This window comes from Lactuca virosa, chromosome 8, assembly GCF_052849685.1.
Source record: "Lactuca virosa cultivar CGN04683 chromosome 8, Lactuca_virosa_CGN04683_v6, whole genome shotgun sequence".
Taxonomy (NCBI): domain Eukaryota; kingdom Viridiplantae; phylum Streptophyta; class Magnoliopsida; order Asterales; family Asteraceae; genus Lactuca; species Lactuca virosa.
The window spans coordinates 256,853,002-256,873,697 of record NC_136433.1 but is presented as its reverse complement, the minus strand read 5'-3'; the positions used below and the strand labels follow the sequence as shown (position 1 = coordinate 256,873,697).

At 38.7% G+C, this 20,696-nt stretch overlaps 2 protein-coding genes across 2 annotated transcripts; one reads left to right on the top strand and one right to left on the bottom strand.

The window, feature by feature from the left end:
- Positions 1-1,993: 1,993 nt before the first annotated feature.
- LOC145131465 (uncharacterized) lies at positions 1,994-7,599 on the bottom strand. Its single transcript, XM_079066144.1, has 5 exons — positions 7,347-7,599; positions 5,944-6,035; positions 3,909-5,300; positions 2,961-3,435; positions 1,994-2,886 (listed from the first exon to the last, which is right to left on the bottom strand). Exons 1-5 carry the CDS (start codon positions 7,597-7,599, stop codon positions 1,994-1,996), a joined length of 3,105 nt encoding a protein of 1,034 aa, XP_078922270.1.
- Positions 7,600-8,894: 1,295 nt separating this feature from the next.
- LOC145131464 (uncharacterized) lies at positions 8,895-11,821 on the top strand. The gene is made up of 5 exons (XM_079066143.1): positions 8,895-8,982; positions 9,150-9,262; positions 10,831-10,884; positions 10,983-11,331; positions 11,427-11,821. Exons 1-5 carry the CDS (start codon positions 8,895-8,897, stop codon positions 11,819-11,821), a joined length of 999 nt encoding a protein of 332 aa, XP_078922269.1.
- Positions 11,822-20,696: the final 8,875 nt, after the last annotated feature.

Here is a 20,696-nt window from a genome sequence, read left to right as displayed (position 1 = left end):
GTTTAGTAGTTAGGGTTTATGGTTTAGGGTTTAGTGTTTATGGTTTAGTGTTTAGTGGTTGGGTTTATGGTTTAGTGTTTAGGGTTTTGAGGCGGTTTATTGTTTAGATCTGAAGTTTGGAAAAATATCTTGCACTAAATCGACCGAATGCAAAAGAGTCTGAATAGAATCGCCGAGTCGAGCCGCTGACTCGGCGAGTAGCCCAAGGTTTTGTCCCGATGAACTGAGTCAGATGGTGAACCGTCGAGTTAGGGGTTAGCTCGTCGAGTTAGAGCTTGCTGGGGTTGCCATGAATCGGCTGGACTCGACGAGTGCATTCTTGCAAGGAAGAAGGAGACGGTTCAAGCTTAGTTGTCTAGAGGGGCTCAGATCTTTCTCTATTTCATTCAGGACTGCTGTTGGAGGTATGAATCTATACATGTTTTCGTATGATTAGTAGATCTCTTGAAGTTAGGGTTTCTTTGCCCTCTTTTAAGTTGAGATATGAAGCATGTGAAGTCCCTTCGAGGCTTAGACATCAGATTTGGACCTTGAGAGGTCCAGAGAGTCCCAAGAACCCAACTTTATGTAGTTACATAAGAATATTGAACCAATGACACCATTTTTAGGGTTATTTTGTCATTTAGAGCTAGATGAGTGATGCATGGACATAAAGGTTGAACCTTTACGTGATTAATGAGCCTTGAGGGCATAGATCTGAAGTTTGGGAAAGTATCTTGCACTAAATCGACTGAATGCAAAAGAGTCTGAATAGACTCGCCGAGTCGAGTCGCTGACTCGGCGAGTAGCCCAAGGTTTTGTCCCGATGAACTGAGTCAGATGGTGAACCGTCGAGTTAGGGGTTAGCTCGTCGAGTTGGAGCTTGCTGGGGTCCAACGAGCTAGACCAGAGGTCCAACGAGTGGCGAATTTGTTGTATGTGGATTTTGGGAAACTCACTAAGCATTCGTGTTTACTGTGTTATGTGTTATGTGTTTCAGGTACTTCCGATGATCGCGGAAAGGCACCGGCATGATTGTACACACACTCTTGATATTGAGCTATGATTGTGGATCCTGGATTTGAATAGTTGTGTTGAAAACTTGCTTGCTCTGAGACATCTTGAAAAGGGAAATCCAATATCAAAATGGAAATGTTTGAAATTGCTCCTTGACCCAATTGTTGGTTGTTTTGAGAATTAATGATGAGACATATGTTTTTATGAGTTTAAAAATTAAAAATTTTGTTTTGAAAATTCATGTCGTTACACATGACTTAGATAACCGGATGTTTTCTTCTTTTTTGTTTAAGTCTTTTAATTAAGAACCGGACTTAGCTACAATGTTTTTTTTATTTTACCAATATATTGTACAATTGAGTGTAAAAATTAAAAAATTGTTACTCGTTGCTTTTTAAATTAAAAAATTTAGTTTATCTAAAAAAGAAAATACTACTCAATCAAAACTCAATCCGTGTGATGCATTAAAGAATATCCTCATCCGTAGATAAATAGAATCGAATGGTTGATAATGAATATGTGTTGATGCGTTTATCGATTTTTTGATGCTATTTTTTAGCATTTTTTTAGGCGGTTTATGTATTTTTTGATGCTATCTATTGAGGCGGTTTCTTTTATTTTTTAGGGCAGTTTTCGCGTAATTAAAATATGGTTTTTTTGAGGCGGTTTGAGTTTCTTTTGATGCGGTTTTTATATGTTTTGAGGCGGTGTCGTTTATATTTTAGGGCGGTTTTCACGTAAAAGTAGATTGCTTATTTTGTTAACAGAACAAGTAAAGGCCTGATACATTAAATACATCACAAGTGATCAAACACCATATATAAAAGTCTTACCTGATACATTTGAATGTTATTTGATATTTCTTATAACAATTATACAAACATTATAATTATCAAAAGATAAGGACAATATTGTTATTATTTATCAATAGATAGTATTTGATACAAAAGTCATGTAAAAACAACATTCAAAAATGAAAAAAAAACCATCCATTCACTTAATCAACATATGTCCCTTCTATGTTAGATCGTACGAATGTTGTGCGTTCAATATTATCGTAATTACCGGGTTCAATACCAACCGAAAATGGTGGTAGATCATCAAAGTGGTCGTATTCTTCTTCATCAACAACATCATCAACACCAATAATACGTCGTTTGCCTTGTAAGACGATGTGCTCTTTTTTCTTGCTCGGGTCTTTGATATAGAAAACCTGTGTGACATGTTTTGCGAGAACGAATGGCTCAGATACATAGCCATTATTTGTAAGGTCAACAAGTGTAAAACCATCTTTATCAACTTGAACACATGTACGGTTATTCACCCATTTACATTTGAACACAGGAATAACGAAGTCATAATAGTTCAACTCCCAAATTTTTTGTATAACACCATAATAAGAATCTTTGGCTATTCTTATCAAAGTATCATGATCCCGTCTGTCGAATTCGGTCGTTGATGCTATCATTGTAACTCCACTATTCTGCATTGTACTTTTTTCATCTTGATCTTTGGTGTAAAACGAATAATTGTTAATGTCGTACCCTTGATAAGATTTAACTCTACAATCTGGCCCACGTCCCAACCTTTTCACGGTTTCATCAACATCCGTTTCTGCTACCTTCTTTTCCAGCCAACCCGAAAACTCTTTGTTGTGATTGTTTATGTACCACATTTTTTCCTTACCTGGGTATTTCGACTTTAACATGTCCATGTGTTCATCAACGTAAGGAGTAAGACATTTCATGTGTTTTAGGACCACTAAATGTGCAACTTGTAACTCTTCATAAGTTGGCATGGTTATTTTGAAACCGACTCCTCCCTTTCCTTCAAGTCGACCTGAATGACGAGTTTTTGGAACACCAACACTTTCGACATCTTTCATATAGCCTACAAAAAATATTAATATTATATATAATATATTATAGATTCTTATAACTGTAATATATTATTAATAGGATTACCTTGGCAGAACTCAATCACCTCTTCACAAGTATACCCTTCAACAATACTGCCCTCTGGCCGATTACGGTTTCTTACGTAACCTTTTAGGATACCCATGTATCTTTCAAAAGGGTACATGTACCGTAAGAATACAGGACCACAAGCCTTAATTTCTTGTACGATATGAGATATGAGATGAACCATTATATCAAAAAATGAGGGTGGAAAGTACATCTCTAGTTCACAAAGTGTAACATAAACGTCTTTCTCCCATTGATCCAAATCTTCTACATCAATAACCTTTGAGTGAATGTTGTTAAAAAACAAACAAAGCTTAGTGATAGAATGTCGGACATCATCTTGTAAAATTCCACGAATTGCGATAGGAATCATATGTGTCATCAAAACATGACAATCATGAGACTTCATTCCAAACAATTTACAGTCTTTCATCGACACAAATCTTTTAATGTTTGCAGAATAAGTTGATGGGACCTTAATATCATGTAAACATTGACAAAACTTTATTTTTTTCTTCTTTTGATGTAGTATAACAAGCAGGTGGGAGATAAACACCGTTAGCACTCTGTTCAGGGGCAAGATCTTCACGCATCCCCATCTCGACCATGTCCTTTCGGACGTTAACCTCTTTAGTTTTATGCTTCATCTCTAATAATAAGCATATCAAGCTCTCACATACATTTTTTTCTATATGCATAACATCTAGACAATGTCTAACATCCAAATGTCTCCAGTAAGGCAATTCAAAAAAAATTGACTTTTTTTTTCCAAAGGGCATTTTTATCAATTCGAAATCTTTTTCCCAACATAACATTTATACTTGCAACTCGTGAAAATGCATCAAATCGTTTCCTCATCGTTCTAATCTCAATACTTCCGTCAAACTCAATAGTTTGCTTCCTAAAACGGTGACCCTTAGGAAGAAATCTTCAATGTCCGATATATACAGTTTTTTTGGAATTTGTTAACCATATCGAGCTTGTTTGATCTTCACAAACTGGACAAGCTTTCTTACCCTTTGTTTTGTATCCTGACAAGTTACCGTATGTTGGAAAATCACTTATCATACAAAAAATCATGGCCCGCAATTGAAAGTGTTGTTTCTTATAAGCATCATATACATCTACACCCGAACTCCAAAGAGTTTTTAAGTCATCAATCAAAGGAGACAAATACACATCAATATCGTTACCAGGTTGTCTCGGCCCCTGAATCAACAACAACATCATAATGTATTTCCGTTTCATGCATAACCATGGTGGAAGATTGTAAATGCATAAAAGAACCGGCCACGTACAATGACGACTGCTAATGTTCCCGAAAGGATTGATCCCGTCTGAACTCAGCCCAAACCGTATGTTTCTCATCTCTTTTCCAAATTCAGGATACTTCTTATCAATATTTCTCCACTGAGGTGAATCCGCAACATGTCTTAGTTTTCCGTCAGTTACACATTCTTCCGAATGCCAACAAAGTAACTTTGCTTCTTTTTCGTTTGAAAATAACCTTTTTAGTCTTGGTATAATAGGGAGATACCACAACATTTTAGCCGGTGGTCCATTTTTTGTCACATCATCATCTATTTCATCCGAATCTTTTTTCCGTTTATACCTGGATGCACCGCAAAAAACACAATTATGTTTTTTCTCCAACTCCTTTCTATATAACATACAATTATTTGGACATGCATGTATTCTTTCAACTTCCAATCCCATCGGACACATTAGCTTTTTTGCTTGATATGTAGAAATGGGTAATACATTATCTTTCGGTAAAATGTCATGTAAAACGTCTAATAGACTTGTGAAACTTTTATCAGTCCATCCGTTTTTCGACTTTAAGTTAATCAACCTACATACCACATCGAGTTTCATAAATTTGGAACCGCTATATAACGGTGTTTCTGCTTCTTCAAATAGGCGTTGTAACTTTTCTTGTTCAACATCACCCATATTAGTCTCCATGTCATCAAACATTTCATTGAAATTGTCATTTTGGTCATTTGAATGGTGAGCATCTTCATCAACATATGAATCGTTGTTGTATGTACTATTATTAATGTTTATATTGCTCGACGATGTGGCACAATCAAGAAGTGTTTCACCATGTCTTGACCAACAAGTGTAATTAGGCACAAAACCATTTTGCAACAAATGATACTCTATTTCTCCAATACAATTAAACGTTTTAAAGTTTTTACAAAGGTTACAAGGACAAGAAATCGATTCATTTCCTTTATTCACGTGATTTGCTTCGGCAACCCTAATAAAAGTTCGAACACCCTCTATATAAAGTTCAGAAAAACGTGAAGCTTTGTACATCCAATAATCACGATTCATCTGAAAATTAAAATAAACAAACAAACAATGTAATATATCGAATTTCAACAAACATGTTATGTAATTTTTAACATTTTAATACTCTATAAAAATCAATTTAAAAATAACAATTAAACAATTAAACAATCATTTAATAAATAAACAGGTAATATAAAATCAAAAGAACAATAAAATTTAATTTACCTTTAATGAAGATAACTAGACAATTTAATGAGGCTATTTTGAGTTTTTGTCACTTGTAGAGGGAATCTATGGCGAGGAAGAAGAACGTTTCACATTTACAAAGAGAAACCCTCGTACGATATACTGATAATAACTAGTTTTAATTGATGCGGTTTTTACAATATCGCACCAAAAAATCTAAATTTAATGATGCGGTTTATGAATAAAAACGCACCAAAAAATCTTAATTTAATAGTGCGTTTACAGCAAATAGCATCAAAAAATCGATTTTAATGCTATTTCGGTGAACCGCATTAATAAATCTATCGGAGGATTTTTTTTATTGCTCTTTTAATGCGGTTTTCGTATCTTTTAATGCTGCAGACGTTTAATGAGACGGTTTTCACATACAACCGCCTCAAAAAAAAAAGGATTCACACTAAATAAGCTCTTCTGTACTAGTGATTTCAGGACTTATTACGTGAGACTGAGGAAGAGTTTGGATATGACCATCGAATGGGTGGCCTAACAATCCAGTGTAGTGAGCAGAAATTCTTTGATCTTCCAAGTCGCCTGGGAGCATGTTAAAGTCAAGTTACATCATTCTATTTGCTAACACATTTTTGGGAGCATGTTAAGGTCAAGTTACATCATTCTATTTGCGACACTAAGTCACTTGTCCCGGTTGTGTAAAATATGAATTTTGACTTGTTTGTAATACCATGTATATTATTTAACGATATAAGCTTATACTTGAAGGAGAAACAAAATTCATTGTCAATATTTTTTTTGTTTAAAAACGAAGTGTCTGCTCAATTTCAAAAAATAAGTATCAATATTGGGATAAATGACTTTATTTTCCTTGGGTTGTGGCCTAAGCTGATAACAACACATGGCTACACTGATATGAGGAACAAAAATCAATTATCAATGTTTTTTTCAGTGTTCTGGACGTGATGGTCAAAATCCACAATCACGATTAACCATAATATATCAACCGGTGTTCTATGATTCCCGGTAACTGTCATTATGCAATAATTTTGCATATTAATTAGTTGTGGTAAGTAAATTGCATAGCTTTATCCGAGTTCTCATTGGCTATAATTTAAATGATCTTTGGGTGTGTAGGTAATCAAAAGAGTAGTAAACATTGTTATAAATCTATTTGTATATCTAATGAATAGGTTGGTTTTTCATAGGACGGAATTGTTTTCAGTTAGAACACAATTGGGTCTTGTAACGTATCAATATTTTGCCAACTTATATTTTAATTTGGGTAAGGGAACAAAAGCATGTGAGAGTTAATGTTGGATAAATCATTATCACAAGGTCTTGGACCCAACTGCTACGCATTGTTCACCACTCATTTTTAATAATTGTGTACAACTTGATAAGAACCACACTGTTTACTGAGTTAAAATACCATAACTCCTAACATTAAAAATTGATATTACCAAATATTTGATCTCCCTGGTAACTTCATTTGTTTTCATTCACATTAAAAGTCAACCAGAAGAAAGATTAGATAGCATATTAGTTTGGTTTACCATAAAGAGAAACCATCTTTGCTAGCTCTGTTTGCTTTATGCAGTTTTATAAAACAAGCAAAGATATAACATTAAATACAATACTCTCCGTTTCACTCCGAACCAAAAATGCACATTTCCAAGATTGTCGATGGTAAAATTAGTTTCTCATTCATACAATGAAAAATTTATAATGAACTCAAAATTGTTCCTTGATCCGATTTCATACAACTGGGAAAATTGTCTCGATTTAATTACAAAAGATAAAAAGAACCTAGTGGTTAGTTGGTTGTAAAAATTCTGATAGGAAGTCATAATGCGCCCAACTGAGAAGCAACATCACTGAAATTATATTCACTGCATGGAATTGTGAGTCCGCCCATTTGATGAACATACCCAAATTCTTGCTCTGCCTGATCTAGTAATTCTTGAAATGCAGGTTGGCTTAACAACCATACAGGAACCACAAATCGCTTCTTCTCTTGCTCACCAACATAAATTGCTAAATAGCCTTTCGGAATGTCCATACATTTGGTTGTGCTGCTTCCATTGGATAATGATCTTCTTAGAATTTCTTTTGCTTGAATGATCCTAGGAAAAAAGATGGCCATTTTTAAGGAGGGTGGTGTCTGTTCACTTCAAAGGCCTGATTGCGGATGGAAACCCTCAAAGCACGTCTTCTTGGTGAAAGTTTGTGAAGGATTTCAGAGGAAGTTTTGGTTGTGTTATTTATATCGAATGGTTTTTATATACAGAGATACAAGGAAATCTCGATAGAGGATGGTGACATACGGTGGACGAAAAGGCAACCTCACATGGCATTGTTTTCCAACCTGTAAGACACATCCAATGTCTAATTCACCTATTAATGATAGGGCCACATATGTTTCAAGAAAGCCCCAGAGATATTAGCCACAATTTCGTGCTTGTTAGGAGGCATTGCCACATTCCTCTTAATATTACATGGGACCATGGTGCTTCTATAGTTTTCATACCCACCTTAGTTTCGAATACTGGCGATACAAGTTATCTTCTTTGTTAAATTCTTTTCTATACACTAGTACATGATTAAGCCATATTATTGCTTGTGACTTTGTGGTTGTGCTATTCAAGATGACACTATTATACAAGTTAAAAGACACAACACATGATCTTGCCTTCCTGTCGCAATGTCCCCATCTGTCATTTAATTTCCTTTTTATCACTTATGGTACCTTTGATTGTCCAATAATCCTTTATATATAACATAAGATAGGCAAAACACCAGAATAATTTCCTCTCTAACCCCCCTGTACATCTTTCACTTTGAGATTACTCTCAAATTGTTTTGTTGCTCCGTGATAAACCTTCTGAAAAACGGGTATTCGTATGCCTCGGATCATTCAAGCAAGACAAATAATCCAACGTTTTTTGTCAAATGGAAACCGCACAACAGCAACGGATCTAGGTTTTAGATTGATTTTGTTTATTCACGTGGGATGTTTTGTAGGATATTTAAAGCCTTTTGTTCTCAGGTTAATTGGAGCAGCCTTTTTCAATACAGAGAAACCTGTTTCCTTTTCTTTTCTTCTGGTGTAAAGCATCAACAAGAAATACTTCTTTTTTCTTCTTATCTGTTAGGGGCTGAACCAGCATTTGGTATCAGAGCCCTAGGCTCGTGGGATCTGTGGAAGAGGTTCTGTGTGAACCATATATTACAGAGAAAGTAGAAGCTCTGTGTCAGTCGAACAAAGCTCTGTGTGAGCCGAGTTCCAAAACAAGAAATTTGTTTGATGTGAGAGAAAAGGGTTGTGTGTTGTCCGAGTTCAACCAAGATATCTGTGTGATTGAGTGTTATGAGAGTTGAAGGAATGCTGTGTGATGAATCCAAGTTCTGGGTGAACCAAGAAGAAAAGGAAGCTGTATGATGAAGCTAACATGTGTGGAGAAGCAAGTCAACGTGAGAAAGAAAAAAAAATGTGTGATCAGAAGAGGAGAATTATGTGCACTTGCAAGTGTGTGTGGGTGGGTTGAAGAAAAGAAGGAAGATTTGAGATAACCCAGATGTGTGTGATCTGTGATGGTTGGTATGTACGAGAGAAAAAGGGCCAATATGAAACAGATGGTGTTTCATGTTAGTTTTTCTGTCTTGATGAAGGAGGCTGTTGACTTTTTTTTGCAGAATCAAGCGGAGGTGATGGCTGTGCTGGTGATGAATTCAATGGCTATGAACTTTGTTTGAAGAAAAAAGAGAAGGGGAAGAAGAAAACTGCAAAGATGATACACGAGGTGGCAGTTGGTCGAGATTGCTAGGGGTATGGACAAGTCAGAATTAGGGGGCGATTGTTGGGTTTAATTCTGACTTTGGTCAAAAGTGGGTATTTAAGTCAAATATTTAGTATTTTAGTTTGTTCTTATTTAATGGTTGAATAAAAAATGTTTGACCAAGTCAGGTGAACATTGGTGTACATAGTAGAAGTGTCCTATTTTCTAGGAGTAGTGGCTAGGTTTTGGATTGATTTTATTTATTCACGTCGGATGTTTTGTAGGCTATTTAAAGCCTTTTGTTCTCAGGTTAATTGGAGCAGCCTTTTAATACATAGAAACCTGTTTCCTCTTCTTTTCTTCTCGTGTACAACATCAACAAGAAATACATGTTTTTTTTCTTATCTGTTAGGGCTGAACCAAAATTAATTACTTGTTAAAATACTAAAATAATCCTAAGTCTAGATTATATTTCCAACATTCCCCTTAATCTGGACTTTTACCAACAGGGGTATTTCTGAAATTTCTGGAATTTCACTTCTCCCTTAATCTGGACTTTTGCCAGTCATCATCTGCTTGTGTCTTGTGGTGTGAATCATCTTTCATTTCCACTATCAAGATACGTAGCAGACCATCTTCCTTCTCATAAGTTCCATATTCATCTTTTCTTTAAGCATACACTTGATATACTTCACAAAACTACCCACAAACGCAGAGAAGGTCAGATAAAACTCATCATTATGTTCATATGGTTTCATTCTGAAACCCTCAAAACCATCGGTATATGATATTCACACAATCATCCATGAAATCTTCATCATCATCATCAATCATCATCGTATCACCGAAAAACTTGCCCAAAATCTATTCACCTGGATCAAGAATCATACAATCACTAACATCAAACACAAACTTTAACTTTACCGAGATCTTTTCGACTCGGTCATTAATCCAAACTTCATCCATCGGATCACCTGTTTTCTTCAATGATTGTTCTCGTCTTTTCGGCCTCTCCCCTCTAATCTTTGTTCCTTCTTCCAGTTTCCTGACATTCCTTCAAATCTGGAACCTTTACTCTGATACCAATTTGTTGGAAAAACAACCCAGAAAATAATAAACATGCAGAAATTATTTTTGCACACACATACATATGAAGAAGAAGAAGATGGGTTCTTGAACAAAAAAGTAATACACCAGTGAGTAAATCAAAGATACCAGTGAGTGAGTTCATGGTCTTTGGCAAATAGTCAAGTTTGTTTCCTATCTCTCTGCAAAGTTTGTAGTTTAAATTGATAGGCAGATGTACGTTGTAATTTGTCCCATGTTTTCTTTTCCATTATCAGTGAATAAAAACATAGATTCATTTTCCACTTTCCCTGTGTTAATTCTTTGTCCCCTGTTTTGTAAACTTGAATAAGCTGGCTTGAAACCAACATTTGGTATCAGAGCAAACTTGGTGCATGCCCAAATACCAACCTCGTGTGATAGAGAAGTGAGGAAGCAATGGTGAGAAGGATGGACAGGTCACACTTCACTATCCAGTGTTGTCACGATCCAATTATGTTGCATGGGCAATTAAGATGATGGTATTTATGCAGGACCAAGCTGTTTGGGATGCAGTTGAACCTAGAACAGCAAACACAGTGGTGGAAGTAATAAAGGATAAAATGGCTTTGGCAACCATTTATCAAGGAATACCTGAAGACTTGTACTAATACCTGAAGACTTACTGTTGTCATTGGCTGAGAAGAAAACAACCAAAGAATCATGGGATGCTTTGAGGACAATGTTCATGGGGGAAAACATAGTGAAAACAGCAAGGATTCAAACACTAAAATCTGAGTTTGAATCCTTAAACATGAAAGAAACAGAAGGAGTAGATGAGTTTGCTGTGAAAGTAACCAACATAGTAAGTACTATGCGTACCTTGGAGGATACTGTGGATGCATCCTATGTGGTGAAGAAGCTACTTAGGGCAGTACGAACCAAGTTCCTTCGGATAGCATCAACACTCGAGCAATTTGAAGATTTAGATCAGATGACGGTAGAAGATGTGATTGGGAGGTTAAAGGCCCACGAAGAACGAATGAAAGGGCATGGTGAAACATATGATGGAAACTTCTCTTAACTAACCAAGAATGGACTGAGAGGAATAAGAAGAAAGGTGAGGGTGGTTCTAAAACTGCCTTAAAAGGGAACCGTGGTGGGTCATCACAGGGAAGAGGAAGTGGTCGGAGCAGAGGTGGTTCTTTTGGTGGTCGAGGTGGTCGTGGCAGAGGTGGTTCTCACCAACAGAAAGAAAGAAACTATAGTGTAAACCATAGTGAAGACAAGAGTGAAATTCAATGCTACAACTGCGAAGATTTTGGGCATTATGCAGCTGAATGCAAGAACCCAAGGAAGGAGAGAAATCAAGAAAGCAATCTGATCCAAGAGAATACCGACAATGAACCAGCATTGTTGTTATCATCTTTCAATGAAGAAACTAGAGAAGTATTTCTGAATGAAGAGAAGGTGAATCCAAAGTTGAAGTCAATTGGAGATACTGGGTGTGAATCAAGTATGTGGTACCTAGCTACAGGGCAGTAATCACATGACTGGAGAAAGGAGCAAAGTTCGGGAATTAGACACAACAATCCAAGGCTCTGTAAAGTTTGGAAACAACTCAAAAGTTATAATTGAAGGAAGAGGTATGATCATCTTCCAATGTAAAAATGGTGATCAAAGAAAACTAAAAGAAGTGTACTATATACCTAAGTTGTGCAGCAACATCATAAGCCTTGGCCAACTGTCAGAAGGAGGAGATGAGATAAGGATCAAGCAGAATTTCTTAAGGATTTATGAATCCAAAATGAGATTGCTCATGAAGGTACAACGGTCACCAAATCGTCTCTACAAGAATGAGCTAAAAGAAGTTACCTCGAGGTGTCTACTCATCGAAATCAGTGACCCAACCTGGTTGTGGCACACAAGGTTAGGTCACGTAAATTTCACTTCCATAAAATCAATGTCAGAAAAAGGGATGATCGAAGGAATTCGGAACATGGTCATACCATCCCAGCCATGTGAAGGATGCTTGATTGGGAAACAATCAAAAAAACCCTAACCATCTTGTACAAGCTTTAGAGCACAGAAGAGGCTTGAATTAATTCATGGAGACTTGTGCGGTCCAGTCTCACCTCCCACACCAGCAGGCAACAGGTACTTCATGATCCTTGTAGACGATTACAGTAGAGTAATGTTGGTATATTTGATGAAAACAGAAGACGAAGCTTTTCAATTGTTCAAAAACTTCAAATAAAAAGTAGAGATCGAAACAGGAGAGAAAGTCAAAGCTCTAAGAATAGTAGAGGTGGTGAATTTCTGTCAAACCAATTCACCACCTACTGTAATGAAACTGGACTCGAGTGACACTTCACCTCACCCTATCCCACAAGAGAATGGGGTGGTGGAAAGGCAAAATTGAACAGTGATTGAAATGGTGAGAAACAACTTGAAGACGGTGGAGGTACCACATACGCTATGGGGTGAAGTTGTGAGCCATGTCGTCTATGTGATTAATAGGGTAAGCACGAAGGCGTTGATGGATACAACACCCTATGAAATGTGGACTGGTCGCAAGCCACCTATTGGTCACCTGAGGGTATTTGGGTTTGTTGCACACATGATGATTTGTAAGGATCACCTGAAGTAGTTGGATGAAAGAAGCAGACGTGTTATACATCTGGGGAGTGAAAAGCGAACGAAAGCGTATAGATTGTTGGATCCTGATACTGGGTCGATTTAAGTAAGCGGAAATGTCGTGTTTGAGGAAAATAAGACATGGATGTAGGAGAGAACAACAAAAATCATAGGAACACAAGGGATGAGCTTCACCGTTGATGGTTTCGACTTCAACGATGAAGGTTTTGTCGATGATGAAAATGTCGATGATGAAGATGGTACGATCCCAGTTACACCCAATGGCCATGGTACCAATCAATCCCCAGTTAATGTGGACTGGTCAGTCTCAGCTTAACTACCAGATGGATCCTCAAACAGGCCCACATGAAAGTCCATCAAACTCATTGACCCCGTTAAACTCACCATCAACACCCAAGTCACCAATTTCACCCAACTCGTCTAGCACTGTCTCAAGCTCCACCGGTGGTGGTGCTCCTAAAAGATATCGCTTAATCTCCGACTTGTACAAAGCAATAGAGCGGCTAATGATGGTTCAAGATATTGAAGAACCATCCACTTACCAAGAAGCAAAAGATAAGGTGGAATAGGTCAATGCAATGAAAGCAGAATTGGCAGAGATTGAGAAGAACAATACTTGGAACCTGGTCGAACTGCCAGAAGGAAGAAGAGCAATAGGTCTGAAGTGGGTATTAAAGGTAAAGCGAGACCCAAAGGGAAATGTCCTGAAGCGTAAATCTAGAATTGTAGCAAAAGATTACGTTCAAAAAAGGGCATCGATTTTGAAGAGGTTTTTGCACCAATTGCAAGGATAGAAATAATTCGAGTCATCTTGGCCCTCACAGGTTCAAATGGGTGGCGTGTGCACCATATTGATGTGAAGTCAGTGTTTCTGAACAGGTATTTAGATGAAGCAGTCTATGTTTCACAACCTGAAGGCTTCGAGAAGAAGGATGAACCTGGAAAGGTATATAAGATAACAAAATATCTGTATGGGTTGAAACAAGCTCCCAGAGCTTGGAACTCATGTCTAGATAAGTACTTGAAGAGTTTGACAGGTAGCAATCCAAAAAATGTGAAGGAGTTCAAGAAGGAGACGAATGCTAGATTTGAAATGAGTGATCTTGGTCTGTTGACATACTACCTGGGAATCGAAGTAAACCAACAAGATAAAGGGATTACACTAAAGTGAGAAGCCTATGCTAAGAACATTCTCGTCAAAACCCGTATGCTTGATTGCAACCCCACCAAGAGCCCAATGGAGCACAAACTCACTTTGACCAAAGATGGAGACGAGGAGCTGGTGAACCCAACCGAGTATAGAAGCATCGTTGGTTGCCTAAGGTACCTCACTCATACTCGACTCGATATAACATTCGTTGTTTGTGTTTTTAGTCGCATTATGGAGAAACCCACCATAAAACATCTCCAAGCAGTAAAAGGGATCCTTATATATGTAAAAGGAACCTTGAACCATGGTTTAGTCTACACGAAAGGAGGAAAAGAGGTCACCATTTCAGGTTAGACTGATAGTGACTTGGCTAAGGATGTTAATGATAGGAGAATTACAGGGGGGAATGACTTTCTATGTAAATGGAAACTTGGTCACATGAGCATCTCAAAAGAAAATAGTTGTGGGACTATCATCATGTGAGGTAGATTTCATTGCTGCCACTATGGCAGCTTGTCAGGGTATATGGCTAAGATGACTTCTTACAGAAATCACAGGTCAAAGAGTGCCACTGGTAACATTGTTTGTTGATAATCAATCTGCTCTTTATCTAATGAAAACCCTAGTATTTCATGGTCGAAGTAAACATATCGAAATAAGGTATCACTTCATCAGAGAGTGCATTGAGAATGGTGATATAACAGTGATTCACGTAAGTGGTAAAAGACAGAAGGCTGATATACTCACAAAGTCATTAGCAAAGGTAAAACATGAGGAGATGTGAGACTTAATTGGAGTACAAAAAATTCAGAATTAAGGGGGAAAATGTTAAGTTTAATTTAGAATCTCATGTTTATGCACGTTTTTATTAGTTTTGAATAAATCAAAGATATCAGTGAGTGAGTTCCTGGTCTTTGGCATCTAGTCAAGTTTGCCTCTTTCCCTGTGTTAATTCTTTGTCCCATGTTTTGTAAAACTTGAATAAGTTTGCTTGAAACCAACAAGAACAACCTTTACATATTACATTCACACACACACACACACACATATATATATATATATATATATATATATATACACATTAGAAAATGGTTGAGACACTGAACCAACATAACCCTTCGGAACTGTTGTAACTTTCTAAACCATCATGATTCTTTGTTGATTCATCACTATCGCAACCCTTTATTTGACAATTACATAACTATAACTAACAACTTCCAGAACTAACTACCTATTAAAATTACCAAACTAACCCTAAGTCTAGATTACATTTGAGCAATAATATTATGTTGGTTCACAATAATATTATGTATGAATTACTCAATGATGTTGTATTAAGCACACTGCATAGATCTCTCTATAGGACTCACAATAATATTATGTAAGAATTACACAATGATGCTGTATTAAGCACACTGCATAGATTTCTCCACTGATAGTCATCATATTGTACTCCTCTAATTCTATTCCAATGAAAATGTAGTTATCATTGTGTGAGCTCCTCAGGCATAGGTTGGATTTTTGATGTATTATTTGAACAGAAAATGCATAGTGAAATATATAAAAAGACTAGAAGGTACAACACATAAAAAATAGAGCATAAAAAGAAACAGAACATCCGGTGTTCTCTGTTGAAGTAAGGCAAGTGTTATGTACTTCAAATTTAAATAATATATTCCATAAGCGGAATAGATATATTTAAATATTGTATGAACTGCAGCCTTATTCTCCTTTACTACTCTCTGTTTACTATTTATTACCTTTTAAGCACATCATAGTTTTTGGTAATTGTTTCATGGTATGCATATTTATATCATATGCCCTAAGAATATGAAAGCATAATTTTTTTACATGCATAAAAATGAATTTCCACAAAAGCTCATGATCCGTTTTGATAAATCATTGTATTATTTTATATATCGCTTTGAGACAAAAGAAACTAATATATGCGGTGATTTTTTCTTTCTAGGGACAAACTGCAAGGTATGAAAAATTCTAATTGTCAAAATAATAGCCGGTGAAATTCCTTGCTCTTCATGTCTTATCTCTTAACGCCAAACAGAATACAATGACCTCTAAATAGTTCCATGTTAAAGTTACATACAAAAATGGGCAAATTCTCTCTATTTAGAACTGATAAAAATATTCAAGTTGTCAGTTACTTATTCAAGGTAACAAAAAATATTGTATACAAGACATAATGCGCCCAAAGGAGAAGCTAGATCCGTGAATGCGTATTCACTACATGGAATTGTCAGGGCGCCCATCGGATAAACATACCTGAATTGATCCTCAGATATTGATCTAGTAGTTCTTGAAATGTCTGTCTGCGGATGATAGGTTGTACTAAAGTGCAGCCGTGTGCCCAGCTCCTCGTGGAACTTCTGCCAGAAACGGGAGGTAAACCGAACATCATGGTCTGACACGATAGAGACCAGAACCCCATGGCGAGCGACAATCTCACGTATATACACCTCGGCCAGCTTCTCGGCCGATGAGCTCTCCCGAATGGGCAGAAAATGAGCACAATTGGTCAATCGATCCACGATGACCCATATAGCGTCGAACCCCTTTGTCGTTCTCGGCAATTTAGTGATGAAGTCCATCGTGTTCTCATTTCCACATGGGAATCTCTAGAGGCTGCAGTTTGCCATGCGGCCTCTGGTGCTCGGCCTTGACCATCCTGCAGGTCAAGCACCTCTCAACGTACTAAGCGATCTCCCGCTTCATGCATGGCCACCAATAACTCAATCGTAAATCCCGGTACATCTTGGTGGCCCATGGATGAATAGAGAAGTGAGACTTATGAGACTCCTCCAATATAGTCTATCTGACCCCACCAAATATCGGAACCCAGACCCGACCACAACGGGTCAATAATCCCCGACAATCTTGCACAAACCGGGTTTTCTCACCCCTAATCCTCTCAAACTTCAAGTTCTCCTGACACATACCCTCTACCTGAGCTTCCCTGATCAAGCTCACAAGTGGATAATTCACTGATATCCTCATACATGTCACTGGCGTAGAAGATCCAGCTGACTTGTGGCGCAGAGCGTCTGCAACCACGTTCGCTTTGTCCGTAGAGCTTACTTGTGCGCCAGATCCTGATGGAGGAGGCGCACAAGTCCAGATTTTCCATTCATCCCGGGGCGACAAAGATGTATAGAGATCTTCGTTGAGAGGTCCAGATTTCCCATTCATCCTAGTGGCCCTGCATGAAGCGGGATGTAGCCTGGTACGTTGAGAGGTGCTTGACCTGTAAGAAGGTCAAGGCCGAGCACCAGAGGCATGACAGCAAGACGCAGCCGTTGGATATCCATGTGTGTAAATGGGAGGATATTACTATGGATTTCATCACGAAGCTTCCCAGGACCGCACAGGGATTGGATTTGATTTAGGTCATCGTGGATCGGTTGACCAAGAGTGTCCATTTCATCCCGATCCAAGAGAGCATTTCGGTCGAGAAGCTGGTCGACATCAACATGATAGAGGTAGTGGCTCAACACGGAGTGCCGGTTTCCGTGATTTCTGTCCGAGATGTGCGATTTACTTCCAGATTATGGAAAAAAATTTCACAACGAGCTAGGTACTCGTCTCCATTTTAGCACTGCTTTCCACCCGCAGACGGATGGTCAGAGCGAGCGGACCATCCAAACCTTGGAGGATATGCTGCGAGCGCGTGTCTTAGACTTTGGTGGTAGCTGGGATACCTACCTTCCCTTGGCAGAGTTTTCCTACAATAATAGCTACTACGCGAGTATCGACCGTCCTCCCTTTGAGATGCTTTTATGGGAGGAAGTGCAGAACCCCGATATGTTGGGGTGAGGTTGGGCAGAAGGTCATGGGGAGTACTGAAGTGGCACTCAAGATGACGGAGAGGATCCAACAGGTCCGGAGTAGGCTTCAGACTGCTCAGAGTCGGTAGAAAATTTATGCCGACAAGCGTCGTTTCGGACCTGGTGTTTCAGGTAGGAGATATGGTCCTCCTGAAGGTGTCACCTTGGAAAGGTGTCATCCGGTTCAGGAAGCGAGGAAAGTTGGGCCCCAGGTACATTTTCCCTTTCAGGGTTATAGTCCGGGTGGGCAAGGTGGCATATAGGCTGGATCTACTAGCCGAGCTTAGTTAGATCCATAACACCTTTCTTGTCTCCCAGCTACGGAAGTGCTTGGTAGATGACTCTTTAGTGGTGCCCCTAGAGGATATTCAGGTGGACGACAGCCTGAACTACATCGAGCGACCAAAAGCCATCCTCTACAGGAAGATCAAGGATCTAAGGAACAAGAGGGTTGAGTTAGTGAAGGTGCAATCGCAGCACCGAAAGGGCTCAAAATGGACTTGGGAGCCGGAGGACGAAATGAGGGAGCACTACCCAGAGCTATTCACAGAAGCAACAAACTTCGAGGATGAAGTCTAAAATAAGTGGGGGAGATTTGTAACGCCCGGATCCTGATATGTGTATTAAACATAATTATTCATTTTTGCTAAGTGACTCGACGAGTTGGAGGCCCCAAACTCGTCGAGTAGGAATGAAATTTGGAAGCGGGACTCGAAGTCTACTCGACGAGTTGAGAGCCTCAACTCGATGAGTATGGCTGCCAGAGTGAAACCCTAATTTTCAGGGTTTGCACCCTATTTAAGCACCTTAACCTCCAAAGGGTGGCCTAATTTGCAGCCTCCATCTCCCCAAACCCTAGCTACGAAACCCTAATCCACCTTTGAGTGTTTTGAGCCATTATTGTGTGTTCTTGGTGATTTTGAAGCTTGAATAAGGAAGGAGAAGCTTGAGGATTCAAGAGGAAGCCAGTAGATCCAGAAGTTGTGCTGCATTTCTGACTCATTGGAGGTATAAAGTTCATACCTTGGCTTTCTATTGCTTAGATCTTCATTTAGCGTTGTATTTTGTTACTTATGGGACATATTGAAGTCATTTTCAGAATTTGAGTGTATCATGAGGTTTTGACTTCAGATCTAGGCACTCATGAGCTTAGGAGGCTTAAAGTTGCCACCTTTATCAAGCCTTGGCCTTTCCCCATGCCCTAGATCTCTTATATAGCTTAGTTTTGGTGTTTTTAACTTCATGACACCATGCATGAATGTAAAATTAGCAACTATACGTGGTAACTTAGTCCTAGGGGACTAGATCTATGGATTGGGTGCATTGAACCCGACTCGAAATGACTGAATGGGTGTACACTATGGGGGACTCGACGAGTTGTTCATACAACTCGGCAAGTTGGGTCGTGGTCCCCCAACTTTTTCTATTACTGAGCAAACTCGTTGAGTCTAGGAGATGACTCAACCAGTTGGCCATGGTTTTGGGTTAGGAAGATTGAGGTACTCGATGAGTTCAAGGAGGGACTCGGCTAGTTGTGAGTGAAATGTCCCGACTATGTTATGAGGAAGAACTCGACGAGTTCATAAAAGAACTCGACGAGTTGGATCAAGATTTCAAGGATTATAGATCATGAAACTCGACGAGTTGATGGACCAACTCGGCGAGTTGAGTAAACCAGGATGTTGAGTTTGACCAGGATGTAGACTTTGACTTTGACCTTGACCAAGAGTTGACCCCTAATAGGGTCATGGGTATGAAAGAGTAATTAAAGGAAATGCTTACGTGTAGGATTCTGATAGTGGTGGATTGCAGAGTAGGAGCCTTTGCAGCTATTTTCCAGTTATCGAGGTGAGTTACCTTCCTGTAGAAGTGGGTCTAAGATATCAATGTTGGCCCACTAGTAGGTGATTATAGATAAGATGATTATCTTTGTGATAATTTTCTGGTATGCTACTATCTTTTATGCCTTATGTGCTCGTATGTTATGATATTATGTGATAGTAGTATGAGGGGTGAAACAGTCCCCAGTTACCGGTTCAAAGAGACCGAAGGGGTAGACAGTACCCATACATGCCTAGTAGTATGCTTATGATATGTTATTATGTGGTAGTTGTAGGGGTGAAACAGTCCCCGTAACCAGTTGAGATAGACCGGAGGGGTAGGTCAGACACCCCGATATGTCTGACAGGGGTAGGTTGGGCACCCCGGTATGCCTACCAGGGGTAGGCTGAGCACCCCGGTATGCCAGCAGGGTAGGTTGGGCACCCAGATATGCCTGACAATATGTTTATTGTGTGGTATGTGGTATGATGGGGGAACTCACTAAGCTTCATGCTTACGGTTTACAGTTTTGGTTTCAGGTACCTCTTCTTCGAAGGGAAAGGAGCCGGCATGACTGCAGCACATCACACAAACGGTTTTCCGCATATGAGATTCTTGGTAGTTATACTCTGATGTTGTTTTACCATAACATGTTTTGATTATTGATACTTTGGTTTTGATATGAGTTGATACTATGGTTGTTTTCAGACAAATGGTTTTATAATTACTATATTAAAAATGAAATTTTTGGTCTTGAATTTTGGGATGTTACATGTTTGTGAGGTGATGGGTTGAACCAGAAGGGCTATTGTGGCAGGTGGTTGCTGAAGATTAGGCTTTGTGCGACGTGAGTAAGTGATTAGGGGAGGTGGTGGGGTGGCTGCCAGGGTAGTGTTGACAGTCGACGGGGGAGGCTTAGTTGCGTTGGTGCTAGGAGGATGGATTCGGACCA